The 12,746-nt window shown below is 35.9% G+C and overlaps 1 protein-coding gene across 1 annotated transcript in view; it reads right to left on the bottom strand.

Moving 5' to 3' along the window:
• The window catches only part of EYA4 (EYA transcriptional coactivator and phosphatase 4), a 125,078-nt gene extending 112,909 nt beyond the window's left edge, over positions 1–12,169 (bottom strand). Inside the window, exon 1 of the mRNA XM_088533892.1 lies at positions 12,119–12,169. Within this exon, the coding sequence (XP_088390018.1) occupies positions 12,119–12,151 (33 nt within the window). The 5' untranslated portion in view covers positions 12,152–12,169. The remainder of the gene's footprint in view (positions 1–12,118) is intronic.
• Between the last annotated feature and the right edge of the window lie 577 nt (positions 12,170–12,746).

Genomic DNA, 12,746 nt, shown 5'->3' with positions numbered 1-12,746 from the left:
CCAGCTGGCGTCCCTCCTCTTCAATGCATTTCATGTTAGGTGAACCAAGACTGCCATGCATATGGCTCAAATCCTGTGGTAATTAAAGTCACCAGTTAACCCCATACCCTCTCAGGTAAACTGGGTGAATATCACAGCATGTTTTGTAGCCTACAAGTCAATTGCAAGCTAAATTGTAAGAGTACTGCATAAACAGAAATATATTTAGATATTAAGTTTTACAAAGGTCTTCCTGATGGACAGTAAGCTTCTCAAAAATGTGAGAAATTCATTCATACATGATGGACAATGTAGTACAGGCTCTCTGATCATTACAGGCTGCTTTTTAGCATTATGCATTTTAGCATATAGAACACACCAAGCTCTCCTTGTCTGACAAAATGTGCCATTTCCCATACACCACAAAAAGAACCTAAATGTGCCTCTTTTTCTCCTGCCTTTCCTAGCTTGTGTAAGCTCATCACACAGTAGCTCTGCCTGACTCATAGGCTTTACATAATTGGTGAATTTTATAGCTCTGTAACTAAAAAACTAATTATGTTAGGATCAGACTCTATACATATATTCAACTTTAATATTCATTAAAAAAGAAATATCGATCCATGAACTACAGCTGCATGACTAAAGTAGGTATAACACACAAAAGATTTTAGAGAAAAATAATTTTAAGTCTTCCTTTATCAATATACAGCTCTTTAGACTGAAAAAGGAAAGAAAAAAAAAAAGGCAGGGCTGTAAACTTTACACACACACTAGCAGCAGAATTACTTCTTCAAACCTGATTAGATCTGGCAGGATATCCTATTAGCCAGTTATTCACAGCCTTACTTATCACAGCTCAACACTAAGACTTTCAACAGACCTCTCTGTAAGGTTAATATCCAAAACAGAGGACACCAACAGCGTTAGAACAGTACGTAAAATGAACCTTTACTCTTACAATACATCTGTTACTATATCCATTTTCTAGTACACTGTTAAATTACATGAGCTTAGACATTTTATTCAGTAATTTATTCAGGATAAGATCTTCAAAATATTAAATAAACCTACTCTATTTAAATTAACACTAGGGATTCTATATAGGAATAATCAGGCCAGTGCTGATGTTCTGGAAAATGCTGCATTCAAACTGCTTTTAATTTTATAAAATTAAATATTATTGGATTTTAGTTTTCACAAAAAAAGAGCTAAAGGGTTTATGAATGATCAGTAAGACATGAATTATTCACCACATAACTGCACTTAGTCCTACAAAGATTATTTCCTCTACTGCTTATTTATTTTGCAATTATCACCAGGCTAAGGTTAGCATTTTGCAAGAAAAATATAACTATTTCCTTCAGTTCTTTTACATTCAGAGTCCCTTGATTTCAAAGGGAGTCATGCACAAAACTCTGCATGGTAACTCATAGTGGTCTAAGTAATTAAGCAACTCAAAAGCAAATAATTGATACCTAACAGAATATTATATTCAGTAGCTCAATGTAGAACTCAAACGTACAAGAAACTGCTTCATTGTATATACAGGGAGACTGGTTGGATTCAATTAGTCCTGCGTGTAGGATTTGTCCAACAGTACAAAGCATTAACACCAGTCTAATATACTACTTTGATAACTTCTGTGTCCAGTGCCGTGAGGCTCGTAAAAGCTGAGTAAAGCTGGTCCTAGAACTAAGTGAGATTAGAAGCATTCAGGAAAGGTCCATGATGACCAGCAGGTGAGCAAGTGGGCTTCAGATGCTCCTAACAGACCAGGAACCTCCGAGGGCCCATAGCTGCCACTGAGGCAAAGTAGGAATTTAAAGAGGGTAATTGACCACTAGGAGCACCGAGAACCCTCTGAGCACACTTCAATGTTGATCACAAATAAAAAAAAAAAATAATAGTAGTAAAATGTTAGTACCTCTAGATGGGCTCACTGATTGTCCTGACTATGCAAATACTAATAGGTGCAGTGATTTTAAGACTGCTTTGTTCTTATTACTACCTTTGTTCTAATTACTGTCAATTTAGGGAAAAGCTTGCACCGTGGAAAACATTTACAGATATTAAACTAGCCTACTACGCCCATCATGAAAGGAAAAAAAATTAGTTCATTTATAGGGGCTTCTCTCCTCTCTCCTCCTAGCATCGAGCTGCAATTTTCACAACGAAAAAATATTTTAAAAGTCATCATACAGAAATAACGTATTTGATTATTTAGGTTATTGCATTTGGAATATTTTAATGCAATTTGAAAACCATAATGGGAACTAAAAATAATCTATGCATTCTCCATGTCAGGTATATGTGCTAGTTTTTTCTTTTCACTCTATTTTAATTGTAAAAACTTGTGAAAGTTAGCCTTATGTGGTATGATCAAAAGGTACAGTCTTTCTTAAATCTACTCTGCAGGTTTTATCTTTTAAGGTTTTTAACTACTGATTCTTTGCTTATGATAGAACCATATTTGGTAATTAAAGCTAAAAAGAAGATTTAAGAACTGTTTAGTATCTTTACACATAAGCTTGGAACTATAAAACAGAATTGAACTATAATGGAACTAAACTGAACTAATGGACTAAACTGAACTAATGGAACTAAATTGAACTAAAATGGAACTATAAAACAGAAATAATGTAAAATAAATACAAAATTCCAAAGGAATTTTGTAAAACTGCAGAGGACGTTTAAATAAATACAAATAATATTGGTTGATTCAAAATACCTGGTAGCATGGTAACTAGTCTCAATCACATCGCTCCCTCTGATGGTAAAAACCTACCGAAAGGATAAAAATGTTCTGCAGATTTCATTGCAGAATTACTTTAATTCCATTGTTTTAAAAGTTGGCATGCAGTCAGATTTACATCATATCTGAAATAAAACAAGATTCAGAAGGGGAGGGGAAATAAGAGCTTAAGCCAGTTAAGCAAACAGTTGAACTGCTGGGATGAAAAAAATCACCTTTACCGTTTTACACCTAAAACCCCTCAGAATGACAAAGCTTGAGGAGCCATTTGTAACGAAGAAGCATCTACTTCCATACCCTGCCTCTTCTTTCCCACCCACCACTTCCCACAGTACAATCAGCAAACAAACCGCTCTATATGAGCAACTTTATCCTCCTCCCCCCAGAAAAGTCAAACAGAATATAATGGTGGCAATAGAAAAAAGAAATGGGAATGGGCAGCACAGTCTTGCTCATGAAGCTGTACCACGCAAACTGTCTCTTCTGAATGACTGCAAAAAATGTGCAAATAGAGTGCATAAATGTTCCCGTTATCTAAATATGTTCTCCAGATGCATGGCATGTGGAGTCACAAATGTTGGTATACCTAATCTGCTAGCTGTGGCATTTTCCATTTCCTCTTCCTACAAAAAAGCACAGAGAACGTGTAGACACAAGTCATGGAAATTTGCTTATCAGCCTTCATTTGAAAATATTATTTCAAGAATATCTTCTCATTTGCACAAATACTGCCTCAATTTGGTAAAAAAAAAATAAGGTTCAGAACTCAAGGCAAATCAGCAATTATGGAGCAAGGGAACTGCAGAGACCGGGTTGTAGAGTAGCTAGTCTACAGGCAACTGTTCCTACTAGCCACTGCATCACTCAGTCCACAGGCTGCCAAAAGAATTTTAGCAGTAGAGCAACAGCCATAGAGAACAAGTGGAAAAGACAGCACGTAGTCAAGGAGGTTTTCCTAGCTGCCAGGGGGCCCAGTGAGAACCACCATTTAATGAAAAAAGTTCATTTTCCATGTGATTCTACCTGAGTCAATAATGAAAGAAAAGTTTAGGAAAGAGAACAAGCAGGATCCATGAACGCTCACAATAAGACAAATGCACTTTTTAGTGCCCACATTTTACACCTGTTATGCACAAATTCTCTTCCCTTTGATCTTATCAAATTCTAACTCCTGTAGATCTTTTCTCAACAATGAAAAAAGAGAGAAAATGAACATATTGTCCATTAACATTAAAAAAAAAAGTCAGTGCTGGAAAATAATATTTTATAAAGTCTTTCAGAAATTGGGCAGAGAAGCCCCACAGACTATTGAGCATACTAAAGGTGTTACACTAGAAAAGTGTATATGATATTGAAAGATTCTGCACCTTTTAGCACTGTACATCACTATTCACTACAGTGTTGGTTTTTTTCCAGTGCGTATCGTTGAAAATAAATGCTATAAATGACATCATGCGACCATGAGATAGCTCCTATCTCAGTATATGGCTTTTCTTTCACTACACAAAACACAAAGTGCATTAAACTCTTCGAACAGGTGAAAATCTTGACTCCACCGAAACACACAAAAAAATTTGGAGGTGTCACAGGCTTTCAGGTATAAATTCCTCGTACAGGTTCTTAAGTGCTCCAGGCGGAGATGGTTCATAGCAGCAGAGCTGTGCATTTGAGCAGGTGGCCTTCCTGGACCAAAGCCTTGCGCTAGCGCGTAGCTACTTTCAAGCTGCTAACACAGCTAACCAGCTTCTGCAAAGCACCCTGTGGCCCTCGTATTCTCAGCTGGCATTTGGGGGCTGCTTTTAGGAGGGTGGAGCATAAATCACAATAACATAACTGATCCTACAACAAATTATTTTACAAATGAATAATTAGTATGTAATATACAGGTTATCTCTTGCATCTTTAATGGAATCCTCTGAGACAAATTCTGCCTTAAATTATAATATAGTAAAAGTATTTTTACCCACTGTCGTCATAATTTTTCAATGCTTTTAACTTTTTCACATATAAGTTACTAGAGTAATATAAAAGGGGGCAAAGATGTGACTGTGGTTTAATGGATCTGGATATGTACAGTATGCTTAAGACATATTTTATAAAACATGTCAGTAAAGCTATATTCTTCATCTCATGCCACTTTATTATTTTAAAATGTTAACATTTCTCCCTATCATTTTTTTTCTTTTTTAATAAAAGTTGACTTCCAAGTCAACCACTCAGATACTGAGGTGCAGCTCAGAGAAAAATTACTAGAGGAGGGAGAAAGAAACCCTGACTGCTATATGATGCTAAACAAATATTATTCATAGCCACAAATCATTCAAAAGTGTTTGCTAATAAAATATTTCTGAAACTATGTCTTTTATTTTGTAATATATTTCCAACTCTTTTCCAGAAAAGCACTTAAGCACATGCCTAACTTAAAGCACATGAGAAATCCCATTTGATTTCAATAGACTTAATCACATCCCTTAAGTCCCACACATTTTTCAGTGCCCTGCTGTATCAGGACTTTTTACAATAATCAAATGAGAATAAACCAAATATGTTTCAGTGTAATCCACACTTTTCGCATGAAAATGCAGACATAGTCTTTTAATAGACATGAAAGCATTAGGTTTTTAGTCTTACAGAGTAACAAAATCACACCAAAATTAAAAGACTAGAGCAGATCGATTCACTGCCATATGGTCAAATGTTCTATATTTCTCTGCAGAACTCGGAACATCACTTGAACATAGTCAAAATCAGAAGTCTAAGCTGATGTACAACCACTGTCCTAGGGAAATTACAATATTCATTTATTTTTCTCACGTAGAAATCTGACCTGGATATCTGGACTTCATGATCCATTTTAATTTAAGATATATAATATATCATATATAAGTAATATATTATATGTCATTATTATATGTATATATGACATATATATAAAATATAATATCAATTAAAATATACCATTTGTAAATCTGGCATTTAAATGCTCTATCAAATGCTGTATCTTATACACAGAATCCAGCTGCAAAACTTAAAATGTGTCTATCAGATATTGATAATTTAATTTAGATAAGCACTGTTCCCTAAAGAGAATGGGAGGAGCAATATCTTTTACTATACTACCTGATGTTTCAAAACATATAATACACACACATATGTGTGCATTTCTTTTTAGATAAATAAGCCCTTCCTGCTGTCACAAAGAAAGCCTCACTATCCAGAAGTTTGCCCAGTTTTCAGACCCTGAAAAGATATTTTTGTACCACAAAGTGTATTACATTTTTTCCAGTGGTATCACCTGGAATATAGATATTATTTCATCTATACAAATTGCCACTACTCTCCTTAGATCATCAGAGCTACAATATCACTGTTAATAGAAAATTCAATGTATCTAGCAACTCTCAAGCCCCACGTGCAAAAGACAATATCCAGTTTGAGGGAAGCTCATGTAGCTGATGGAAGCAGGAACTTCCCCACGTAGCTTTATCCGTAAAATTTCAGCCTAGGACCTCTCCGGAGCCATGAATACTAGTCATAACAAACTGTACAGTAGCTGTGTGTTAGTCAGTCTTTGTCAGCACTCCAAGGACAGTATGTGGCAACAGAGCACATTTCTTCTATTGGTTTCCCTTGTTATTAAAAACAGCCCATATGGTGCCTTTCCACTTAAGCCCCTGAGTCTCACTAGCTACCTCCAGAAAATAGGTGGAGAGCTGAACCATAGGAAATAGGACAGGACTAAGCATTCCTGTTTGTTTGTCAACTCCCTTTCCCACCTCATCTCGCAAAGCTACAAACTATGAATATTATTCTATTACATTTGCTTGGATATAAGACAGTAACTATTTAGCTTTTGAATAATGCTGCTTTTAAATCATTTTAATTTTTTACTTAACTCAGAAGAGTTAAATAAAAGCACATTTCTATTAAGTGTGTGACAACAGGGAATATCTGTGTCCTCGCTCAAGACTAAACTGCATTTCTCCAATTACATGAGTTTCATATGAAACATGAATGATCTCAGTGTGTTCTAAATGTCAAAATGCATCATCTGCTTCTGAACTTCATCTGATATGATCTGCAAACAGTAAATGGGAAAAAATATATAACACATAAACAACCTCTAACGTAGTTTGGGAAAGGTCCCTCCGAATTTGTCACTGATGGATTATGATATGTAAGTAACTGAATGCTGGAGCAAAAGAGGGCAAGGTAAAACATACTTACTGGCACAGTGATTGTTGTGCCAAATGTAAAGGTACTATGGGAGGAAAGAACAATATTGATGCTTTTCCATCAAGTTTGTTGTAGTACGTAAGATTCAGCACTCTCAATTTTCTGCACTTTTCTACTAGAAAGAATTTTCTAATATTCTTTCAGTTCCACTAATATTCTTTCTAACAATCTGTTTCTTGATGTAATTCAAAGTAGATGATAATTTGGGGTCTTCTATGGCAATGGTCACTGTGGCAATTTCTGTGTCTACCAAAGGTTTTAAAGAAAATTTTGAAGAAACTGTCTAATATGCGGCTTCAAAAGACATGTTGATTTTTACTTTGATTTAAAATTATGCCATTTTTTTCAATGACTATTTTTAGCTAAAAGCAAATAATGACTCACTAAGGCAACCATTTTTGCTTGCTAAATCCATAATTCCTTCAGAGTATACTCACTGATATTTAATAAATCCAATTGCTTTCATAACAATGAAGTATTTCAGCATAATGCCAGCAATTCATTATTGGAAGTTAGATAACTTACTTCCAGAGGTATTTTGCAACTAAGAATTCCTTGATTCTGCAGTTTGACTACAAGATGAATTGCCTGCAATATAGCAAGTCCTATAAATAATGATATTACAGGAATACAAATTACAAAAGGCTATTGTGCACCAAAGAAATAGAATGATAAATATTTAAACAAGATAGAGTTGAAAACAATTTTCATTTCACTGAATTCAGCTTCTATTGAAGCACAATGCTCCAACTTCCACAATGCTCCAACTTCCGACTGCCCATCGCGGAGGGCTGGAGCACCACACAGCTGTGCTAAAAGCAGCAGGTTTGGGGACTAAGCGACAATGAACTAACTACAACTGAAAACCGATCTGCAAGGGGATCACAGCTGACACTTTCACATGTTAAAGAAAAGAAAAAGAGGAAAAAAAGAAAACATGGAAACAATACCGGCCAGGGACCGGCTAACTACAAGCAGAGGTATAAATGCAAGAACAAGTACGCTATATAATCTGATGAAAAAGGAATAACTTACCTAGTGCACAATGTTAATGATTGTCCGCACTCCACAAAGATGAAAAAAATGGATTTATTCAGTTCAAGTCTCACACATCTGCTAGCATTCTGTCCTACAGTACTGCAATCTATTGTTTAATTCTAGGTTAAAATGAAGTAATCTAAATATGCACTCTGTTATATAAAAGGGCCAGAGGATGAAATTACATCAGTTTCTAATAAGGCCCTTTGAAACCCTAAACTAGCAAGTTAGCAGCCAAATTATTTTTCTCCTACTAATACAGCTAGAACAGCAAATAAGAATGAGATGAAAATAAAATAAAAGGCCATGCTACAGGAGGACACAACAAAATGCTAAACATCATTTCATCATTTTATCCTGTTACTTAAAATCTCCAAAAACAGACTTAACAAAACTTCCTTAAACCCAAGGTTCTTTCTAAATGCAAGATCTGATGTACTTCATTGTATCTCTGTTTGTTTGTATGTTGTATATAAAATCCATGGCAACTACAATTATTAACACTACATTTTTCTCTCCATGTAAAACCACCATATGCCATTTTAACATTTTTTGTGACAGATGTCACACCAGAATATAAAAAAGGACCATTTGTTCACTTTTCTCTATGAAATACATGTCTTACTATTCTCTTTCTTCCAAGATAGTCTTAGCTGAACTTTATTATCAATAAACAGCAAATTTCCCTCCTCTACAACAAGGATATTCTGCATCTGACCTGGGAAAGAAACGGAGAATCTTGGGGTCTTTAGGATTCAGCGCAGAGGGAAGGTGCCAGAGAAATGGCATCACCTACACACACAGCGAGAACTGGAGCGTAACTCGTGGATCCCAGCTTTCCCCTGCATGCGGGAGCAACATCCACCATCTCCCTGCTGATGTTCAAAGAGCAGCTTTCACTTACAAAGTTGTGTGTAAAGACTGGAAACCTGAAGTATGATAAACCTGACTTCAGTTCAGCCTGTTTGATTGCTGTGCAGCCTTAGGACTGGATTCCCCCATCTCTGCCACATGAGGGAGGGTGAGAAGGCAAAGGAGAGCAAACAGAATCGATCGTCTGCACAGCGGCTTTACAATGGACAACTGCAAGCAAGGAGTTCATAGAACATTCTGGTCAGGCATTGCATAAGGATTTGAAATGCAGCAAGAGCAACAAGTTTACTACAAATAAAAATAGGAAAATAAATAAATTAGTGACATAATACAATAAACGGGGTATGTATTCCAGCTAATCAAACAGGCATCTCTGAGAACACAGCAGCTGCTCCTTTCAGTCAAATGCAATTCCTCCAGAGGCGCAGGGAACAGGGGTTCCCTTAGATTCCTGAAGCACCGTGTGGACATGTGATCATTTCTCTGGGACTAAGACAGAAGAATTTATTTCTCAAACAGTAACTGGGATGCTACGAAATTGCTCCTACTTCTGATCATGAGGGTTTCACTTGACTGTGAAATAGTATAAGGATGGAAATCACAGAATCAATCAATTATTAGTTTCTTTTAAAAGAAGAGAGAATGAACAAAAACTTCAGTTACAACAGTATTAACGTTCTCAAAAGTATGGAAAAGACTATCACTGTGTTTCAGGAGAACTGTGATGCAGCAATTAACATTATTTATTTATCTATATTTTAAATATAGAGCTCAAATATCACCCTTGTTATTCAATTAACCCAAATAAGTGTGCCTGGCCTCCATTCCTAGGGCTGAAAAGTTCTCATAACTGCTCAGGAAAATGAACGCAAAAGAAGGAATCTCTCTATTTTGAAAGCCCAACTGTCCATCAAACATATTATCCAACAGCAAGCACCTTCTAAACTTTCTCAATTGCAGAGACAGCCCATCTTTCAAATAACCACGGACGAGAATATTCAGGGCAAGAAGCCAGCTGAGTTTTAATACAGGTCTTACATTCAGGCTTATTCACACAATCTAATATGTTTTCAGCGCAGGCTAGATTATTAGGCTCCTAGAATTTCCACTGTGTAAATCTCATGCACCTAGTCCCCAGAGTGAAATCCTGCAGCTGAAGTTCAGTACCTCCATTCCCTGAACCATGCAAGGAGCCAGAAATCCTGCACGATGGGCAGAAACTGCCTAGAGATGACCAGTACGAAACACCGGTAGAGCACAAGCAGCAGAGGCAGAGGATAAGGAGCTGATGCTTTCCAGGAGCTTGACCCACCCAAGCTGTGGTAGAGAACACAAACCTCTTTCTACTCAGGGTCTCTGGCCCAGAATTCTGCCCTGTGAATTCTAAAGAACTAAGCTCAAACCTGGCTGTCATGAGAGTTTAACCAGGACAAAATGCCAAGGAGACTTACGGGCCAGGGACATAGAGGTTCAGTGTCTGCTCTAGGCAGGGAAGGTTCAAACCACAAATCCATTTCCTGGGATAGCACCAAATATTTTCAGGCTTGATCTGAGTCTGGGTGCATACCTAGGATGGATACAGTGATGAAAGGGGCATCTTCTCATGCATTCTGGTTAAGACCCTGACACTGTTCATCAAAAAGGTAAAAAAATAAACTCTTGCCTTGAATCAGTGTCACTATAATAGCAGCATAAAAACAGCAAATTCTTTCTCCATAAACAAGCATCTTAATGTAATTTCAGCTCAATTTGTAATCTGAAAGACCATTTTCACATATTAGCATAAAGCTATGCAGTAACATGAAAAAAAATTACAGAAATTAGACTGCCATGAAGTAATAAAATCATTATTAAAGTATGCATTTTTCAGGCCTCCAGTGTTCCAAAAACATCTTAACTACTATGAAAAACATATTTTGCAGTAAGCTAAACTGGTTCTTCTACTTCCTATTAATAACTGTACTATATATTGCATTAAATAATTCTTTCTCATGCTAAGAGACAAGAACTTCTACTTAATCTTTTATGACCTTTATAAAACTTTATTCAATTATGAAACCATGTAGCTCTTACATGCTCCAAAGTTTTGGTTAGGAACAATTTAAATGCATAAATAAATGCAGCTGTCCCAAGTAGTGCCACCATGATGACTTAAGATGCTGTTATGAGCCTCCAGTTCCATCTCATTTTAAATAAGCAATAAAACTCTACTGCAAGACAAAGTCTCAGATATGAGATACTCATTCAGGAGCAAAGTACTCCCTACTAAAAAAAAAAAAAAAAAAAGAAGACATTATAAAATGTTTCTTTCTTTTCAGACATTTCTCATTTTTAAAATACTTAGTTCTTTGCCCTTGTGTTACTCATAAAAGTTTCTGCTATAAAAATGTATTACAGTTAGTTTATTACATGGAATATTTCAATAAGTCAGAAAAATAAATATGAAATCCCTTTATTGATCTTTAGTATGCTGATCCCAAGCTGACACTTGTGGGCAGTATGCTGCTTACAAACCCCTCCAATACTGTGACCACAAGAAATTAAAAATATTAAAAATGAAGCCAATACTTTGGATGGCAGGCCAGCAGCCAATTTTAAAATTGACCAGAATATGCTACTTCCTCAGAATGTAGCCTCATGGCAGGAAAAGTCTGTAGACTGCATCTTTAAAGGAAAGGAAAACTTAGAAAAGAAAAGGAGAAAAAATGTCCACCCTATTTTTCCCAGCTATTTTACCAACAAGAGGAATCTCTATTTAATATAGGACAAGGAGAGATACTGCCACTTCATGAATCTCTTGAAATCCAAGAGAATCCTAAAAAAAAACCTGAAGTCATCTGCAGCAGCCTAATCACCTGAAAGTTCTTACTCATACTTTTATTAACACTTTCTTTGGCAAAACTGCCAGACCATCATGGATATACATTTGATAAAAATATTTAAACAAGACATACTATACCACTGTGCATTGTGTTAACATTTTGTTCTTCCAATGTACCCAATTATATCCATGAGTACTCCAACCAAGTTAAATTCTACCAAATCCTACGTAGTTATTATCTGTAATATTTAATAGGTAAAAGATAAGATTAATAGCCAAGTGAGAAAAGATTTCAATACAGAAGTCCAGAAGCTCTCCCAGTATCTTTGTAAAATTTCCAAATATAAAGTAAAATCTCTTCACATTCTGAGCATAGTTCTATCTATTTCATAAAGTTTAGCAGCATTGGTACTTACTGACTGTTCACTTAGATCCTGAGAGTCTTCCATGGAGGTTACTCACTTTTCCCCCACAAGCAGAAATTGTCTTATCTTCAAAATTTATAGCTCAGTGGTCTAAATTGAAAAGAGGATAAAAAATAAAATGTGTTAGTCTGTGGGCCTGATTTCTAAGGCAAATCCACAATAAGCAAACACCTTAACTGAGGGTCTGGTTCCATTGAAATCAGCAGCAAAGTTCCCATTGACTGCTGTGAAGCCTAACATATAACACGTTTCAACATGAGCAATATTACCTAGAGAAGCTATCTAACGTACAGAAACAGGTACACACATCTACATAATAATTCCTCACCTCCTACAGGAAAAAAAAAGTAAAAAAAAAAAAAACATAAAAGCTAGAATGTTTAACATAGGCAGCTATTCAGGTATACAACAAAAGATAACCCTTGGGAGAATATATTAAAAAGATGATTATGAAATACAGAACAAAGATACTTAATACACATTTAATGATAACCTTTTAGTCATTAAGTGTCTGGCAGAAGAAAGGTTATTATGCAATTATCAGCATGAAGTCCCCTCTCTAAGGTCCATTAAATTCCTTTAGGATTACATAAAACACACAAATTGGTATAAAACAAGC

This window comes from Tinamus guttatus, unplaced genomic scaffold (assembly GCF_059628265.1).
Source record: "Tinamus guttatus ecotype Peru unplaced genomic scaffold, ASM5962826v1 Tinamus_guttatus_pri_ptg000525l, whole genome shotgun sequence".
In the NCBI taxonomy this organism is placed as follows: domain Eukaryota; kingdom Metazoa; phylum Chordata; class Aves; order Tinamiformes; family Tinamidae; genus Tinamus; species Tinamus guttatus.
The sequence above is the reverse complement of the archived record's forward strand: the minus strand, read 5'-3'. Positions and strand labels throughout refer to the sequence as shown.